The 14867-nt window shown below is 60.7% G+C and overlaps 1 protein-coding gene and 1 long non-coding RNA gene across 2 annotated transcripts; both read left to right on the plus strand.

The window, feature by feature from the left end:
- Nucleotides 1-5254: 5254 nt before the first annotated feature.
- LOC109294294 (heparan sulfate glucosamine 3-O-sulfotransferase 4-like) lies at nt 5255-7818 on the plus strand. Its single transcript, XM_019512593.1, has 2 exons — nt 5255-5339; nt 6831-7818. Exons 1-2 carry the CDS (start codon nt 5255-5257, stop codon nt 7508-7510), a joined length of 765 nt encoding a protein of 254 aa, XP_019368138.1. The 3' UTR covers nt 7511-7818.
- A 318-nt stretch (nt 7819-8136) lies between these two features.
- On the plus strand, nt 8137-10828 carry LOC109294438. Its single transcript, XR_002096521.1, has 2 exons — nt 8137-10465; nt 10628-10828. It is a non-coding gene; the product is annotated as an uncharacterized LOC109294438 (long non-coding RNA).
- Nucleotides 10829-14867: the final 4039 nt, after the last annotated feature.

The following is a 14867-nucleotide window of genomic DNA, read 5'->3' on the forward strand; positions in this document are numbered from 1 at the left end:
CCCAGCCCGGCCTCTTTGATGACTCCTTTATCGACAGGATTTCAAATTCGGCATCTCGGTTGCCACAGCAACCCCGTACTTCCCTGCTCTGATCTGATCAGTGTGCAGACACCCAACAGGATGCACCTTGGTTGTTATGGCAACACAGGACCACTCTCCAGCGCATCCCAGACTTTGCTCAGGCCTCCAGCAAAGGAGAAGGGGCCGCGGCAGGCGCGTCCCTGACCCCGACGCGCAGCCTCCTGGGAAGCTGTGGGAGCCCTCCCCAGGCCCAGGCTGCCGGTGCCACGCGTGTGCATGGGCCGGGCCCAATCCCCGGGCGAGCCAGCGCGAGCGCAGCCTTGCAGGGCACAGCCCAAGCCAAGCGGCGCCAGGTCGGCCAGGCCTGGGAAGGGGCAGCAAGGACCTCTCGGCCCTTGGGGCAGGAGCGGGAGAGGTGGTGCCGCGGAGGGCAGCTAATGGCAGGGCCAGGCGATGCCCTCCACCCCCAGCGGCCGGCTGAAAGGTGGCTCCGGCCCCAGGCGTCTGAAACAGCCTCCCAAAGGGCCATTCGTCTTGCCTCAATCCTAATCCCAGCCTGCGCCCTCCCCTCCAAAGGGAAGCAGATGAGTAACCAAAATGGCTTTCCCAAAGTCCTTTATGATTTGCGCTTAATGTTTTCCCGAAGCATATGTGTGCGCCATCTGAATCCGAGCCGTGCACCTCTAATAGGCAGCGGCAGGTTTTGTGCCTCTGTTTACAATGGGTTGGCTTCTGTGGTTTAGTGATGTGCAAAGGATTGGACTTTGGAGAGATTAAAATTATTTTCAGTATTAAGCACAACATTTCTAAGCTAATGCACTCTGCCTTGAATATAGATTCACAGACCAGGAAAGATTATAAAACATTAAATCTATGTAAATTCAGCTATAAATTTATGTTTGAACAAATTCAACAAGAGATTTGACTTGGGGGCTTACAGCAAATAGATTTTGGTTTCAATGCATATTGCAATCTTCAGTGGCAGTGCCGCGCTCCTTTTGAAAGCCCTGTGCCTGGCAGGTCACAGTTGAGAGACCAAGCAATTATGCCCGAGCGTGTTGATAATAAAATAGGAAAGTGACTCCATGTTTGTCTCGTCGCAGGACAAAAGCCGGTGCTTGTACTACGTCTGAAACACGGATCACGACCGGCTCCCTTCCCGGCAGAGGCCGGTGGGGCTGGTGGCGCAGCCGGGGCGCGTGGCCCCATCTGCGTTGCTCCCCGTGACCGAGCCGTGGGAGTCGGAAGAAACTTTCTCTTTTTCGGTGGAGGCATAAAAATATAGTTAACAAAGGCTGCTTTTGAGTGGGATTGCAGGAAACCTTCAACATAATGAACGAGCTGCCTACACAGAGATGAATGACAGCTGTGACTGAAGGAATAAACAGGATAATCTGGATTTAAATAAAACACAAGAGGGTTTTGGTAACATGCAAATTCACAATTTTATAAAATGTATCCTTTGAAAATTAAGAGCTCGTTTGAAGCCCGCAGCTGAGAACAATGATGTGAGCACGGCTTCCCAGTGCAGGGCTGGGACTGGTCCTCGTGCAGACTGGAGGAGAAGCAGGGGACCAGCCGAGAAGGGACGCGCGCGTCCGCGGAGAAGAGGAGCTCGGCGTTCCTGCAGGAGAGAAGTTACCGCCGGCTCCCTCCTCGCCGGAGCAGAAGGGCCGTGGTCCTGGGGGACGCAGGCGGGGCAGGGGCTGTCTCGGCATCCCTGACAGGGAGAGAGAAGCTGAAGGTGGAGGAATATCAAAAGCCCGAACCAGCAACCAAATCATACATATTTGATAGCTTGAGAGAAGCACCAGGCAGGGCCTGGATCCCAGCCCAGGCCTGAGGATAAAAGTTCCCTCTTGACAGCGCAGAGCATCCAGGTATCACTGCAAACGAGCCCTCCTCCACCGGGCTCTGAGCTGAGGGTCGCAGATGCCCTGGTCCCAGTTTTACAGATGGGAAAATTGATGCCACAAAGACACCGGCAGTGCCAGGACAAGGCCTCCCTGGGGATGCTCCCCCCGCCCCTTGTGCAGGACTTCGTTAGTGTTCGGTGTGAGTGTGAGCAATTAGAGCAGGGAGCGTGGCAGGCAGCGAGCACTGTGCAGGTGAGCAGCTCCGCTGCCCTGGTGCAGGCTGGGTCTGGCGTGGGGTGGGGTGGGGTGGGGTGGGCACTGCCTGCTGGGGGTCCGGCCCCCTTCCCCGCAGGACACAGTACTGCCTCCTGCATGTGACCAGCAGCACGCGCGGATGCCGCCTCGTGCATCTCCGTGATGGAGAGGCCTGGCGTTGAGGCAATAAAACGGCTGCTTTGCAGCAAGGGAACGCGTGGACTTGTGGCGTGAGCGAGTCAATAGCCATGTGCGGCAGCGTGCCTGGGGAACCAGTCCAGGGGTGGTCAGACGCTGCCCCTTGTTCCCCACCGGGCCCAGGACCTATTAGCTCTGTCACCTGCCTCCCCCAAACCCTCCCTGAGCCCCTCTCTTTTCCGGACGTGGCTGTCTCGGTCTGCGTGGGGCGCTGGACACGAGCGCACACGCCACTAAATAACACGGGCAGCTCGAGCGCAGCCTGGCGCGCAACACCCGGATGGAGGACCGCCCGCGTGGGACCTGCGTTGCAGCGAGAGGCTTTGGGTGTCCCCTTGGCGAGCCGGTGGCTGCTGTGCTGTGGAAGGTCACCGCGGCGTCTCCTTTTCCCCATTAGCATCAGGGAAGTGGCGGCTTTAGGGAACCACTGGCGGGTGCTGGCTCCCAGGTACCTCCCATCCTCCCCGGGTGTCACTTGCTCCTCTGGACCTGGGTCCGAGCCTGTTTCACCCTGGGATGCTCCCTTCTCTGTCCCATCACCACCAGATCCTCCTGGCTTCGGCTGCCTCCCTGCCTGGGGTTACTTTGGAAGACCTAATATCATCCCGACGTCCTGTAGCATGAAGCTGCATTCGAGGTTTCGGGCAGAGAGGCTCAGCGATGTCACTAGCCAGAGCAAGCGGTTGCCTACACTGAGAGCTGTGGAGCTGGAGGAGGGTGCAGTAAACATTAGCTGCTCGCTGGCACGTTGCTGCTTATTCATGAGCATCCTCTTTTGTGCGAGAAGTGACTGGGAACCGGGAGTGAGACGAGACTTGTCACTTCAGAGAACTGGCTGAGCCGCCTTGCTGCAGGATTTCTTCAGGATGCATGTTAAAGAGGTCTGTGCTGGCTCAGAATTGCTTTCAGGTCACAGGAGAGACCTGGATCCCGTACTCGTGGGGCATAAGCCTCTTGGAATAACCCTGGATTACGGAGCGTAATATTCACCATCAAGCCGGCTCGTCTCAGAGTGGAGGGACATCGGCATTTGGAGGGGGACCACAGCCAGTGCTGTCGCTCCGCTGTTTGTAAACGGGTGTTTCTTTCAGTTATCATTCAATAAAACTAAATCAGCACTCCAAAAAAATCGATAACTATGGAACGCAATTAAGCCCCTGCAGCTGAGTGCATTTGGAGCATAACTGCTGATCTGAAGGGAGATTTGATAACAAGAAAATAGAGTGATACTCCTCTGAAATCCTTGCTAACCTGATCTTCGATACCAGGGTTTAACTCATTTACCAGCCCCTCTGGCTCCCAGCACCAGCAGTGCAGCGGGCACGCAGCTCCGGGGCGCCGGCACCGCGAGACCCACTCGCGGTCACGGGGGCTGGCGGGTGGGATCTCGCCGTCTGCTGGGGCTCGTATTCACAGGGCAGCTCACGTCCCTGCTCCCCGCGGAGGAGGATTAGCACTCGGGGTGGCCTGCGCAGCCCTGTGCAGCGCTCAATCCTCTCCACGGCTGCCCGCAAGCGCCTCCGACACCCCGGCTCACAAAATCCATCAGCTCCCTCCTGTCACTTTAATCTGTTCTGCTCAGCTGCCTCCGACCAGCCTAATTCCCATGCAGAAATTTTAGCCTTTTGGTTCCAAATTTCTCCACCGTTGGCTCAGGAACTGAATGGGGAATTTTGCACGGCCGCGCTCGTGCCGCCCGGCCCCTGCACCGGGGCAGGCCGGCCGGTCCCGTGGGCTGGGGGCACGTCTGCGTGCCCAGGAGCGAGGGCGGCAGGTCACATACAGAGATCGGGAGCTATTTTTGGCAAGTGGCTCTCAGAGGCGAGTGCGAGAGAGGGCGATTTCCATGGGAAGGCAGCCCCGCCGAGCCGCCTGGGTAGATTGGAAAAGGGCGAGGGCCCAGGTGCAACTCCCGGGGCTTGATGGGATGAATTTGCAGTGTGGAGCAGTGGCAGCTGTTGGCCGCCGTCCGCAGCAGCTTGTGTCCAGCGTGCTTCAGATCAGTAGCACTTGCAAGGCCTCTCCGCTGCTTCCCTCCCGAGAGAGCCGGTGCCTGGCACCCTCGCCCCAGCTGTGCTCTGCCCGGCTCTCTGGCCTCACCCCCACCTGCCTGGGGTAGATGCCGCTCCTCATGTCCAGGTCGGTAGGACAGACGCCCCCCTAGCCAGGACAACCAGGCACCGTTACAGGCTTCACTCTCAGGGCAAGGCCTGGGGCAGGTGTCAGCCTTGCAGCCGTGCGTTTCCCGGGTGCTGCTGCCATCCGAAGAGCGGTGAAAGCATGCAGCCGTCATCACCTTTCTGCAGAGACCGTGACCGTGGGCAGCAGGAGCACGGCTTTGGGCAACACAGCTGCCTGCCCTGCAAGAGGCCAAGGGTTTCTGTGACGTCTCGCATGGGACCCGCTGTATCACTGGGAGTGAGGGGAGACCTGCTTTTGGCAGGCAGCCGGGGGGTCCCTCGTGCCGTGGGCTGGGCTCTAGCAGAGCACGGCGAGGACGCTGCAGGCAGGGTGTGCTGGGGCGGGCGTGCTGGTTTCTTGTGTCAAAGCCGTGGGTGAGCTGGACTGCAGGACCCGGGAACCCTTTTCCCCCGACACGGGCGGATCTAGGACTTGGAAAAGGGGATGCAGGTGGCAAGAGGCATCATCATCACATTGGACTGTTTTTCTCCAGTAATTGTTCTTAAAGCAATACCCCTTGTCCAAGGGGACGCAGCCTCCGATGGGCTTCAAGGGCTCTCCCAACACCAGGGAAGACTCGAGCCAGCAGAGCCCTGGCCTGGGCCTGCATCCTGGGCCGGCGTTAAGAGCCAGGCAAGCAGGTCCCGCTATTGCTCAGCACACGCATGCAGTCTGCATCCTGCAGTCATGCACACGTGGCAGGGCGAGCTGTCGCACACGTGCTGCGGTCCAGCCACGAAACGATGGCTTGCCGGGGGCTGCCGTGTGACACCAGCGCCAGGGCAGGGACCCCGGTGCTGCTCGAAGAACCGCTTCAAGCCCAGACACGTGGGTTTCGGCAGAAGCCTGCGGTGAGGATGCAGCGTCGCAGTGCGGAGAGGTGCTGCATGCGCTTGCCTTGCCCCACAGCTGCGCCAGCGCTGGGCAGGGGCTCTTCTCCGCGCTCAGCCCCAGGCCCCGTCATGCCCCAGCACCAGGCAAAGTGGGGAAGCGCTAACCCCCTGCAGAAACACCCTCCCTCTGCTCCTCACCCGCCGCGGCAGCGTTCGGTGACCGAACAAGCCGGTGGCCAAGCAAGCCGTGGGGTGTGTGCGCACACAGCCAGCACCCCCAGGAACACACAGCCCCCTGCCCTCATTGCAAGCCTCAGGTATTTCGGTCTGTCAGGCCCAACTCCCCCGTGACGGGTCCCCTGCCCCTAGCCAGGAGCGGAGGCGGGAGGGCCTCGCAGAGAGCACAGGCGCTGCGGGTCCCACGCCTCGCACGGCCTCTCTGGTCCTCCGAGTTGGTGCAAAGCGGGTGTTGAAAGCTGCTGAGGGGTTCGCACCTCTCGTGGGCTCTAGCAAGCTGCAGCCTTCCTCAGGGCTCGGCAGCCTGCTGCTTTGCAGCCGGAGGCAAGTTTCCCAGGCGGTAACAAGGGTCTCCAGTGCAGTGCCCCGCGGGGAGGGCAGGCGGGGAGCAGGCTGAGCCGCCCTGCCCTTGCTCGGGGAGCTGGCTGCAACCACAGCGCAGCACGTGCGCTAGCCCCAGGCACCGCACCACTTCAGCCAGCAGCCGAGGAGGGCAAAGCGGTGCTGCCGTGCTCTTGCTGGGCGCCTAACGGAGTGGCTTGCACCGGTGGCCTGTGCACGGGGGTTGCACCCTCCTGCACGCGCGCGGGCCTGGCTGCGGTTTCCGTGCAATGCGATAGCCTGTTATCCAGGAAAGGCTTGCTGCGCGTTAATTTATCCAGCAGGCAAATTCCTTTTGGCTAATAAAAGTGCTTGCACAGGAAGCTCAAAACCCAGCAGCAATTAATTATTGACAGAGCATGTGAATTAGAGATAAAAGAAAAGTCATTCTTTCTCACACACAAGATAGTAAATAAATTTAATTATTGTACTAGAAGCCAGGGATCTTATTCTGTATTAAGTTTTATTAGCTGAGACATTTAAAAGCATGTCATCATAACAAAAAGGTCTTGTGTAATTCTAAATGCACCACTTCGGTACATGGCTCTGAAGTGAATAGACTTAATTGAGCAAATGGTAGCAGATGGCTTGCTGTACAGACAGGTATTGTACAGGTTTATTGTCAATTAACTTTTGTCTACATATGCCTATGGCAAATTGACTGTATAATACGTTACTGAGACCAGTTTGAACACGCGGGGCGCGCTTGCCACGTCTGCAGACAAATGAGGCAGAGAGTGGCGGGGACCGTGGAGGCCGCCTGGTTGCCCACTGCCGCGCTCGCGGTGCGCTTTGCTGGCGCCGGCGTTGCGCGGACCGGACTGGACCGGCAGGGCGGGCTGGGGACGCGACCGGGATCCGGCTGCAGAACTAACCTCTCTTCCCCTCTCTCCCGCTTCCTCTCTCTGCAGCAACGTGATGCCCAAGACGCTGGAGGGGCAGATAACGATGGAGAAAACCCCCAGCTACTTCGTGACCAACGAGGCCCCGAAACGCATCCACTCCATGGCCAAGGACACCAAGCTGATCGTGGTGGTGCGCAACCCGGTGACCAGGGCCATCTCGGACTACACGCAGACCCTCTCCAAGAAGCCCGACATCCCCACCTTCGAGGTGCTGGCCTTCAAGAACCGGACCCTGGGGCTGATCGACGCCTCCTGGAGCGCCATCCGCATCGGGATCTACGCGCTGCACCTGGAGAACTGGCTCCAGTACTTCCCCCTGTCCCAGATCCTCTTCGTGAGCGGCGAGCGGCTCATCATCGACCCTGCCGGCGAGATGGCCAAGGTCCAGGACTTCCTGGGCCTCAAAAGGCTGGTGACGGAGAAACACTTTTATTTCAATAAAACCAAGGGGTTCCCTTGCTTGAAGAAGCCGGAGGACGGCAGCCCGCCCCGGTGCCTGGGCAAGTCCAAGGGTCGAACTCACCCCAAAATAGACCCCGACGTCATCCACAGACTGCGGAAGTTTTACAAACCGTTCAACGTCATGTTCTACCAAATGACGGGGCAGGATTTCCAGTGGGAGCAGGAAGGAAGTGACAAGTGAAGGCGGGAGGGCGCGAGAGCCCCTCTGCTCTCGGACTCGCGCGTGGCGGGGTCGGGCCCCACCTTTCCGCCCGGGCTGCCCCGTCCCCTTGTGCTGCCGTTAGTGGGGGGCCGGGCGGCGCTGCTGGGGGGGAGGTTCTGAGCCCTGCCCGCGCCAGCGAAGCCCGACAGGGACCAGGCGAGGCAGTAGGTCTCATCCCCTCCGCTCTGCTCCGGTTTTCCCTCGCTAGCTGCAAGAGCCCTGGTATTTCGCGGCACGCACCCGGTCACACGCGCACGCTTGGGCGGGGTGGGGAAGCCAAGGGATGGCAAGGAGAGGCTCCACCTCCATTGCACATTGCACTAATTAGTATACTATTTACCAAGTGCCAGGCACCCTGGGCTCGATTCTGCTCTCGCTGCTGGCGGTAACACTGCTGGTCCTGTGGCTTCCCGTCACTCCGGTGTGCAGGGAGCTCAGGATTGGGGCCTCCCCGGGCGCCTGGCAATGCCCCTTAGATGAGCTGGCCCTGGCACTTAAGGGGCCTGACATTGGGGTGGTTTCCTGGGGGCCCATCCTGGGCTCCAGCACCTGCTCTGTGCCAGGGGTGGGGAGGGCGCTAGCACCGTGCTCGGGAGCCTGCGGCCCCCCGGCAGGTGGGCCGGCGGCCTGACTCCAGAGCAGGATTTGCAGATGAAAGTCGAGGCTGCTGTTGCTGGTGCAACCGTGGAAATGAGCTCTCGGTCCAGAAGGACCCCCTGCCAGATAAGACCTTGTCACAACAGCTGGCGCGCTGTGCAAAGCCCCCGTGCCGCTCCGGCTTTCAAAGATGCCGAGCAGCTGCGAATGCCGCGGGAGTCTCTGTGGCCTGCCTGCGCCTGGCACCTTTGAAAAGCGGGACCCTGCGGCACGGTGAAACGCTCTTCATCTCGGCTTCAAAACCTGCAGCAGAAAGGGAATTCATTTCCAGCGGGAGCGCAGCGAGCTCGCGGCCCTGCACAGATCTGCGCGTGCAGGGGGGAGCGATCAAGCGGCACGCTCAGGCAGAGGCGCAAACCCAGGCGGAGGATGTCGAACAAGCCCCGAGCACAGCTGGCACCACGGCCGTGCCCATGCGGGCCGCGCGCCCCTCTCCGCGCACAGCGAGACAGCCGTGCAGCACAGCTGCCTGTTTCCCACGCCGGCTGCCGAGCCAGAGCCCGTGGTGGCAGGAACAAAAGGCAAACGCGGTGTTAGCTGGAGGGAGCCCTCCCCTCCTCTGGGTGATTTCAACGGCAAACAACCTTGGTGTCTGGGGGTCCTTTTTATTTCCCTTTTATTTCATCTCCCACGGAGTGGCAGCAGGGCATCCCGGGGGGGCCGTGCACTTTGTTGGTTGAAGCCGCAGCGCTCCTCTGAGAGTCTGCGTTTGCTGCCGTTTGAAAGCAGCACGCACAAAAGGTGACGGCGTGCGCACCCGTCGCCAGGCCGGCCCCGCGCTGCGTCAGGCAGCACGAAATCCGCGTGGATCCAAGTAACTGGGGGAAATCGCTGTTAAGCCAGGCAACGAGCTGAACCTGCTTCGGGTTTCATGGCCTGTCATGTGGTTCATTACACCATAAGGCGCTGCTCGTGCTCGGGGTTGTATAAGGAACGAGCTAAATTCATTTGTCAAATGGAGACCGCGGGCCGGGTTCGAGGAGCGTCACATTAGTCCCGCGGCAGCGAATGCCAGTTTGCATTAGCCTGATTAGATTTAAAAGCAGATTCTGACATCAGGCGCGTCTTCACAGACCTGCAGATCCAGAACTGACTCCAAGAAGATTGGAAATACATTGCAGGGGCAACTTGAAATGGTTTCGTGCAATATAAAAGTGTCGTTGCTGCTGCTAAGCGGGAGCCGTGTTGTGCTGCAGGGCAATGCAGGATGATTCACGGGTTCGGAGGCGCTTCTCCCGCGGCCCCCAAGGGACGCCCAAGACTTTGTTTCATTTGCCGGTGAAGCCTCTTTCTCCTTCTTGGTTCAATCCTGCCAAGGGCTGAGCCCCTCCCTGGGATCTGCGTTATCCTCCAGCCCCAGGGAGGACTTGGGGCTGGCGACACCGGGGCTGTCTGCACCTCCCGGGTCGAGGCTTCCAGCCAGGGGCCGTGACCGGGCGTGAAGTCTGGAGGCAGCTGCGACGAGGCCGTGTGGTGGGGCCTGAGCTCGGGCAGCGGTGATGCTCCCCGTCCTGGCCGGCCGCCTTGCAGGAGGAGCCGTCCGTCAATGTCGAAGCCCCCGTAAGGGCGCCCATCTCACCCCCGCCGTGTTCGTGGCCCCTCCTGGCACCCCTGACTGCACCCGGGGTGGCGCAGCTAGTGGCATTGAATTACCCACCGTCAACTCGCCCGTGCTCTTTTCACAGGGCCTTTCCCCAGAGACCAAAGAGCGTCGAGAGATCCCCGCCAGCGCGTCGTGATCCACCTGCCGCAGGGCCTGGGGCTGGGCAGGGGAAGCAGCTCCCCACTTGCCCCCCGATGAAGCACCGTGGCCCACCCTGGTGCCCCACAGCAGCAGCCGAGCGGTGCCATGGGACTCGGGCGCTGAGCCGGGTCCCTTCCCCGTGCTCTGAGGACAGCTCGCAGCTCGCAGCGCCGACGGGCTGAGCACCCCCACGTGCTCCGGGGCAGGTCCCACGTGTGACTGTGGGACCCCACCGGGCCACGCCGCCCTGCTCGTCCCATCCCTAGAGGTTTCTTTTTGATGTGGGCATCGTCCCGGATCCCGGGAGGAGACGCTGAGCAACGGGAGAAGAAGAGACTCCGTGCCTGCAGCTCCGGACACGGAGCCACGAGAGACTCCTGGCCCTGCCACAGCCCCCAGGCCCGCGGCTGCCCCCCGCCTCAGCTCGGTTTCCAGCAGTCCCTTTGCTGTGTGCTCCACCGTGCCCGTGCGCCCAGCTACATGTGTCTGCATTTGTAATGTGCTAATTTGACAGAGGAATTATTTTCTATCTGGTGAGAGCGCGAGCAACCTGCTGCGAGAGAGTTGGGTTAATAACTTTCCTTTTCTTTTTTTTTTACTATTTAAATGTCAGCGTTACAACACACAGGAAATTGAATTTTTGTATTTGATTTCAATTAGCAAAGCATAAATTATATTTAATTTTATACACACAGACTGGATGATTCATTGTGCTGGAAAATCTGGTACTTTATGGTTCAGAGACTGGAAATGGAGAATTCATCCTCCTGAAACCAAACCGCCGAGCTGCACCCTCCTCCAACACGTCTGTGTGTGTGTCGCCCTGCACCTGATGGCAGAACATCTCCGTCTGAACTTGAACCCACGGCACTGAATAATAAACCGTTGTAGCAGCTGCCGCTCTCTGCTCTGTTTCTCTGCAGTCTGGGGGGGAAGGGGCAGAGACCAGAGGCAGTCGCGGCACTGCCCCAGCGTCGCATGGGCCCTGCACGGGACGGGCGCCTGGACCCGGTCTGTCCCCGGGGGAGATGCCTGCAGCACAGAGCAGACCTCGGGCCCCACGGGCAGGCAGGGAACCGGCTCTGCTGCAGCAAGAGCATCCGTGGGTGGCGGGTGCAAGGAGATGGGGCACGTCAGGAAACAGGCATGGGCAGCACGTGCAGCCTCAAGTGCATGACTCGCACACGCTCCCCTGCTCTGAGAAGGTGCACGGCTCATTGCTGGGAGGTAACGACGCTACCCCGACCGGGGTGGGTGCTGAGTAGCTCTCCTCAGCTCGCCGACCTGCTCTACAGAGCGGGGACAGCCGTGTCGCCGGCAGGCAGGGGCCTGGTACGGGGCGCAGGCCTCTAGGCCTTGCCCACCACCCGCCCCGCGGCTCCTGTCCTGTGCGCAGGGACAGGGCACCGTCCCCCGGCTCCGGAGCAGGAACTGATCTTGCACAGAGAGGAGGGCACAGGGACCAAATGCACCGTGAGCTGCTGCAGATGCCCCACGGCCCTACAGATAGGGAATCAGGCCTGCACGGAGCGGTCACAGGCCCTGGCACCCCAAGGTCTCCATCAGCCTCCAACGTGGCAGCTGCGGCCACCTCCGGGCAGTGCCGGGAGCAGCACCGGGGCTGGGGATTTCACTGGCACCCTGGGGTGCACCCCCACCCCATCCAAGGAGGTCGAGGCCCGGGCTGTGACCCCCAGACCATCCTGGCTCAAGGGACTTTTGCATGACCCCCCTGCCCACTGGGAGCGCAGGGGGCACAGGGCTCCCTGCCCGTCAGGGATGGGAGTCGAGCCCAGGTGACCGCCCTGCCCGCCCCGGCCTGGCACCCCGGCTCCAGCTGTCCGAGCTGCACGTGGTGCAGAGCGGTGCACGGCCGGGAGCGCGTTGCTGACATCCCTCCCCTGCCCTCGGCGAGCCCGGGCGCTCATCAGAGGCGCTGGGAGGACAGCTGCGCGCAGGTTGGCCGGAGTGTCGCCACAAGCTCATTACGGAAAGATGCTCCGCTAATGAGGAAACCAGGTCCCTCTCTACTCCCGCGGCTCAGGTTCAGCACTCCCAAGGTCACCGACAAACAAATCCCTGAACTGCGCCTGGAAACTTTCACTCGGCGTTGATTAAGGCTAATTTACTGCATAATAAAAGGCAAGGGAGGGCTGGCTTCCAGGGGAAGAACTTAGGGGGAAAATGTTTTTATTCGGTGTTGTGTGCTCCATCTCCCGGCAGCGCGGAAGCAGCCTACCCGCCGCACTGCATTGTTGTGTCATCTGATAGGACCGCTGAAAAACTTTTATCAACAAAATTAGGAAGTAGTGAACTATAAAATTGCTAATTATTTTCTAGTAAATTTACTTTTAAATAACTTTAGACACCAATTACAGGCACCATTAAGCACCATTAACACTGGGTATATTTACCAAACAAGGACTGAATACTTATTATTCAAATTGAGATCATTTGGGTGTAGATTTTCCTGTTTGAGAAGCATCTCCCCTCTTGCCAGACATTTACAAAGTCATCAAAAGATCAATTAAATCTCAAATTTAGTCAGATTGTTTCGTATTTGAGTTCCGCGACTCCACCACCATGTAATCCGGCCCCGTGGAAGAAACATTTGTTTGACTAAGACTTTAATCCTAACGAGGTAACTGGAAGGCTCTGTGCAGCCGCCAGGCTCGCGTGGCACCAGCATATCGATGTTCAGACCGAGGCAAAGTGTGTTCTTTTCCAGGTGACCTTTACGGAGCAAGTGCTGTATTTTTAGACAATCAGAAAAGCTGTCGCTGCCGGTGTGTCGCTCTCGCCTGCTGTTATCATTAAAAGCTTGTGAACCTGCCAGAGCTGCACCGCGATGTTGGTTTCCTTTGACTGGCCCCGCGAGCGCCTGCAGGAGAGGCGGCTCTGCACGGATCCCGCTCCCCGGCGCGGGCCGACGCACGCGGGGGATCTGGGCCGGACGTGGTCCAACGTGGTCCAGGGACCTGCAGGGTGGAATGAGAGCCAGTAACTGGCGTTATTGGGCATTGCTGGGGCACCGATCTCCCCTGGCTTCTGCACCCAGGCCCCTGCGGCCCTTACAGGCCAAGCCAGCAGTGGGGGCAGGAGGTAGCTGGGGCAGAGGGGCTGCCTGGCCTGGGGAGCACCCCCGACCAAGGGGCAGCGGGACGGGGAGAGCTGCCCGTGCGAGGGAGGGGGCTGGAGGGGCCTGCGGGAGGGGGCCAGAGATCCTTGCCGCTGGCAGCCTCCGTGGGCACGAGCGGCTCATGCAGGGGCAGCCTTGCCCGGTCGCCCTGCCCTCCACCCAGCGTCCCTGCAGCGAACAGGCGCGGCTTTGCAGAGCCGGCCACCGACAAGCCACCGCACAGGAGGAGGAACAGAAGTTTCCCCCGGGCCGCGGGCTTCCGAAAAGCGGCTTCGCCAGTAACTCGCTCCGCTTCTCTGCCAAGTTTTCACCCGGCCGCGTGCCCACGACTCCTCGAGAGCCGCCGTCGCCTGCCAGAACCCGGTGCCGCCCGCCGGCGCTTGCGGCAGCCGGGCGCAGGGGCCGTGGAGGCCGTCGAGCGGCTGCTGCCAGGTGGCTGTCAGGGAGCCAGCTGCAGCGCTCTTCCCGTGTCCCACACGCCTGCTGCTGTCTTTGACATCCTCATTATTTATTAACTGTCCTGGAGCAAACAGGCTGCCGTGATTGTGCAGGCTTGATGCGCCGCCCTGCAAGGTCACGTCCTCGAGGGCTGCTTGCTGCCAGGCCGAAGTCACCCGCGCGGACGCAGCCTGCTCCATGCGCGCCGGCGCCCGGCGTCAAGCACAGCCTCCGGGGAGGGGCACGCGCCGACTGTTACAGGGACGCCTGCTGCTCACTGACCTTCCCCCCGCGTGACCCGCTGCATGGATGCACACATCAGCCACGCCGGCACAGCCGTGCCAGGCAGGACCCCCGAGCACGCGCTTGGAGAGAGGGCCAGCTGTCCTGCCCTGCGCCGGGGTGCCACGGGGCCTCCTCGGCCCACCGTTCCCAGCCGCGGCAGCGCTGGTGAAGGCAAATCCTGGGCATTGCTAAGCTCGGTGGCAACGGGCTGCACCTGGCACAGGGGAAAATGTGGCACAACACGCGCTCTGGGACCGCTTCTTGCCGGCCTGTTGCTTTTGCACAGGTTTGGCAGCCTCAGAAGTCCCCCCCCGGGATGGGAGACAGCACCGAGCCTCATTAAAACATTCCTGTTGCCTTTGTGGCTTCGCTGCCAAGTCCTAAGCTGCGAAGCGGTGATTTGGGGCCGCTTTGGTCCCGGGCAAGGAAAGCAAACTGCCCTCTCGTCTCAGCCCAGCCGGACACGTTCTGGCAACCCCGGGCCTGCAACCACGTGCACGGCTCACGAGACAGAAAAAAGGGTTTCTCTGGCGAGGACCCCGCAGCGGGGCGGCGTCTCGGTCAGCTCCAGGGGCAGCCGGGCGGAGAAAAGCCAGCTCCGCCGGCTGGGCAGCCCCTTCCCACCACCCTGCTCCCGGGGTCACGGGCACGGCCGTGTGGCTGAGGGCCCGTGGAGAGTTGCAGGGAGGCCCACGGGCCCCGCCAGAGTGTCTCCAGGACCGGAGCAATGGAAACGGGGTGAGGATGAACAGGACCAGATCCCACTCTGGAGGACATTTGGGATCCCGTCAGCTGGGGAGGGATCTGGGAGGGCTCATGGATCAGGGGGGCACTTGGTGGTCCTTGCAAATCGGGTGAGGGGTGTCCAGCCGGGGCAAGGCGGCACCAATGCCACTGTCAGCGCATTAGCGAGACATCGAGGCTGCCGTGGGGGGAGCCCGGGGAAGGCAGGGGAGGGTGGTGGTAGGAGAGCAACTGGGGATAAACCAGCCAGGGCAGGTTGCCGGGCGGTGGCGGTGCCCCGGGGGGCCGGCGGGCTGCCCAGGGCCTCGAGGGACCCCGCACGGCCCGCG

The sequence above is a fragment of the Gavialis gangeticus genome, unplaced genomic scaffold (assembly GCF_001723915.1).
Source record: "Gavialis gangeticus isolate Ggan-Ray unplaced genomic scaffold, GavGan_comp1, whole genome shotgun sequence".
NCBI lineage: Eukaryota > Metazoa > Chordata > Crocodylia > Gavialidae > Gavialis > Gavialis gangeticus.

Bases quoted from the DNA above. Each gene is read 5' to 3' on its own strand.
- LOC109294294 (XM_019512593.1), top strand. From the start codon at position 5,255: ATGGCTTGCCGGGGGCTGCCGTGTGACACCAGCGCCAGGGCAGGGACC. The intron at 5,340-6,830 runs GTGGGTTTCGGC...ATCCGGCTGCAG, and splicing joins ACCGCTTCAAGCCCAGACAC to AACTAACCTCTCTTCCCCTC.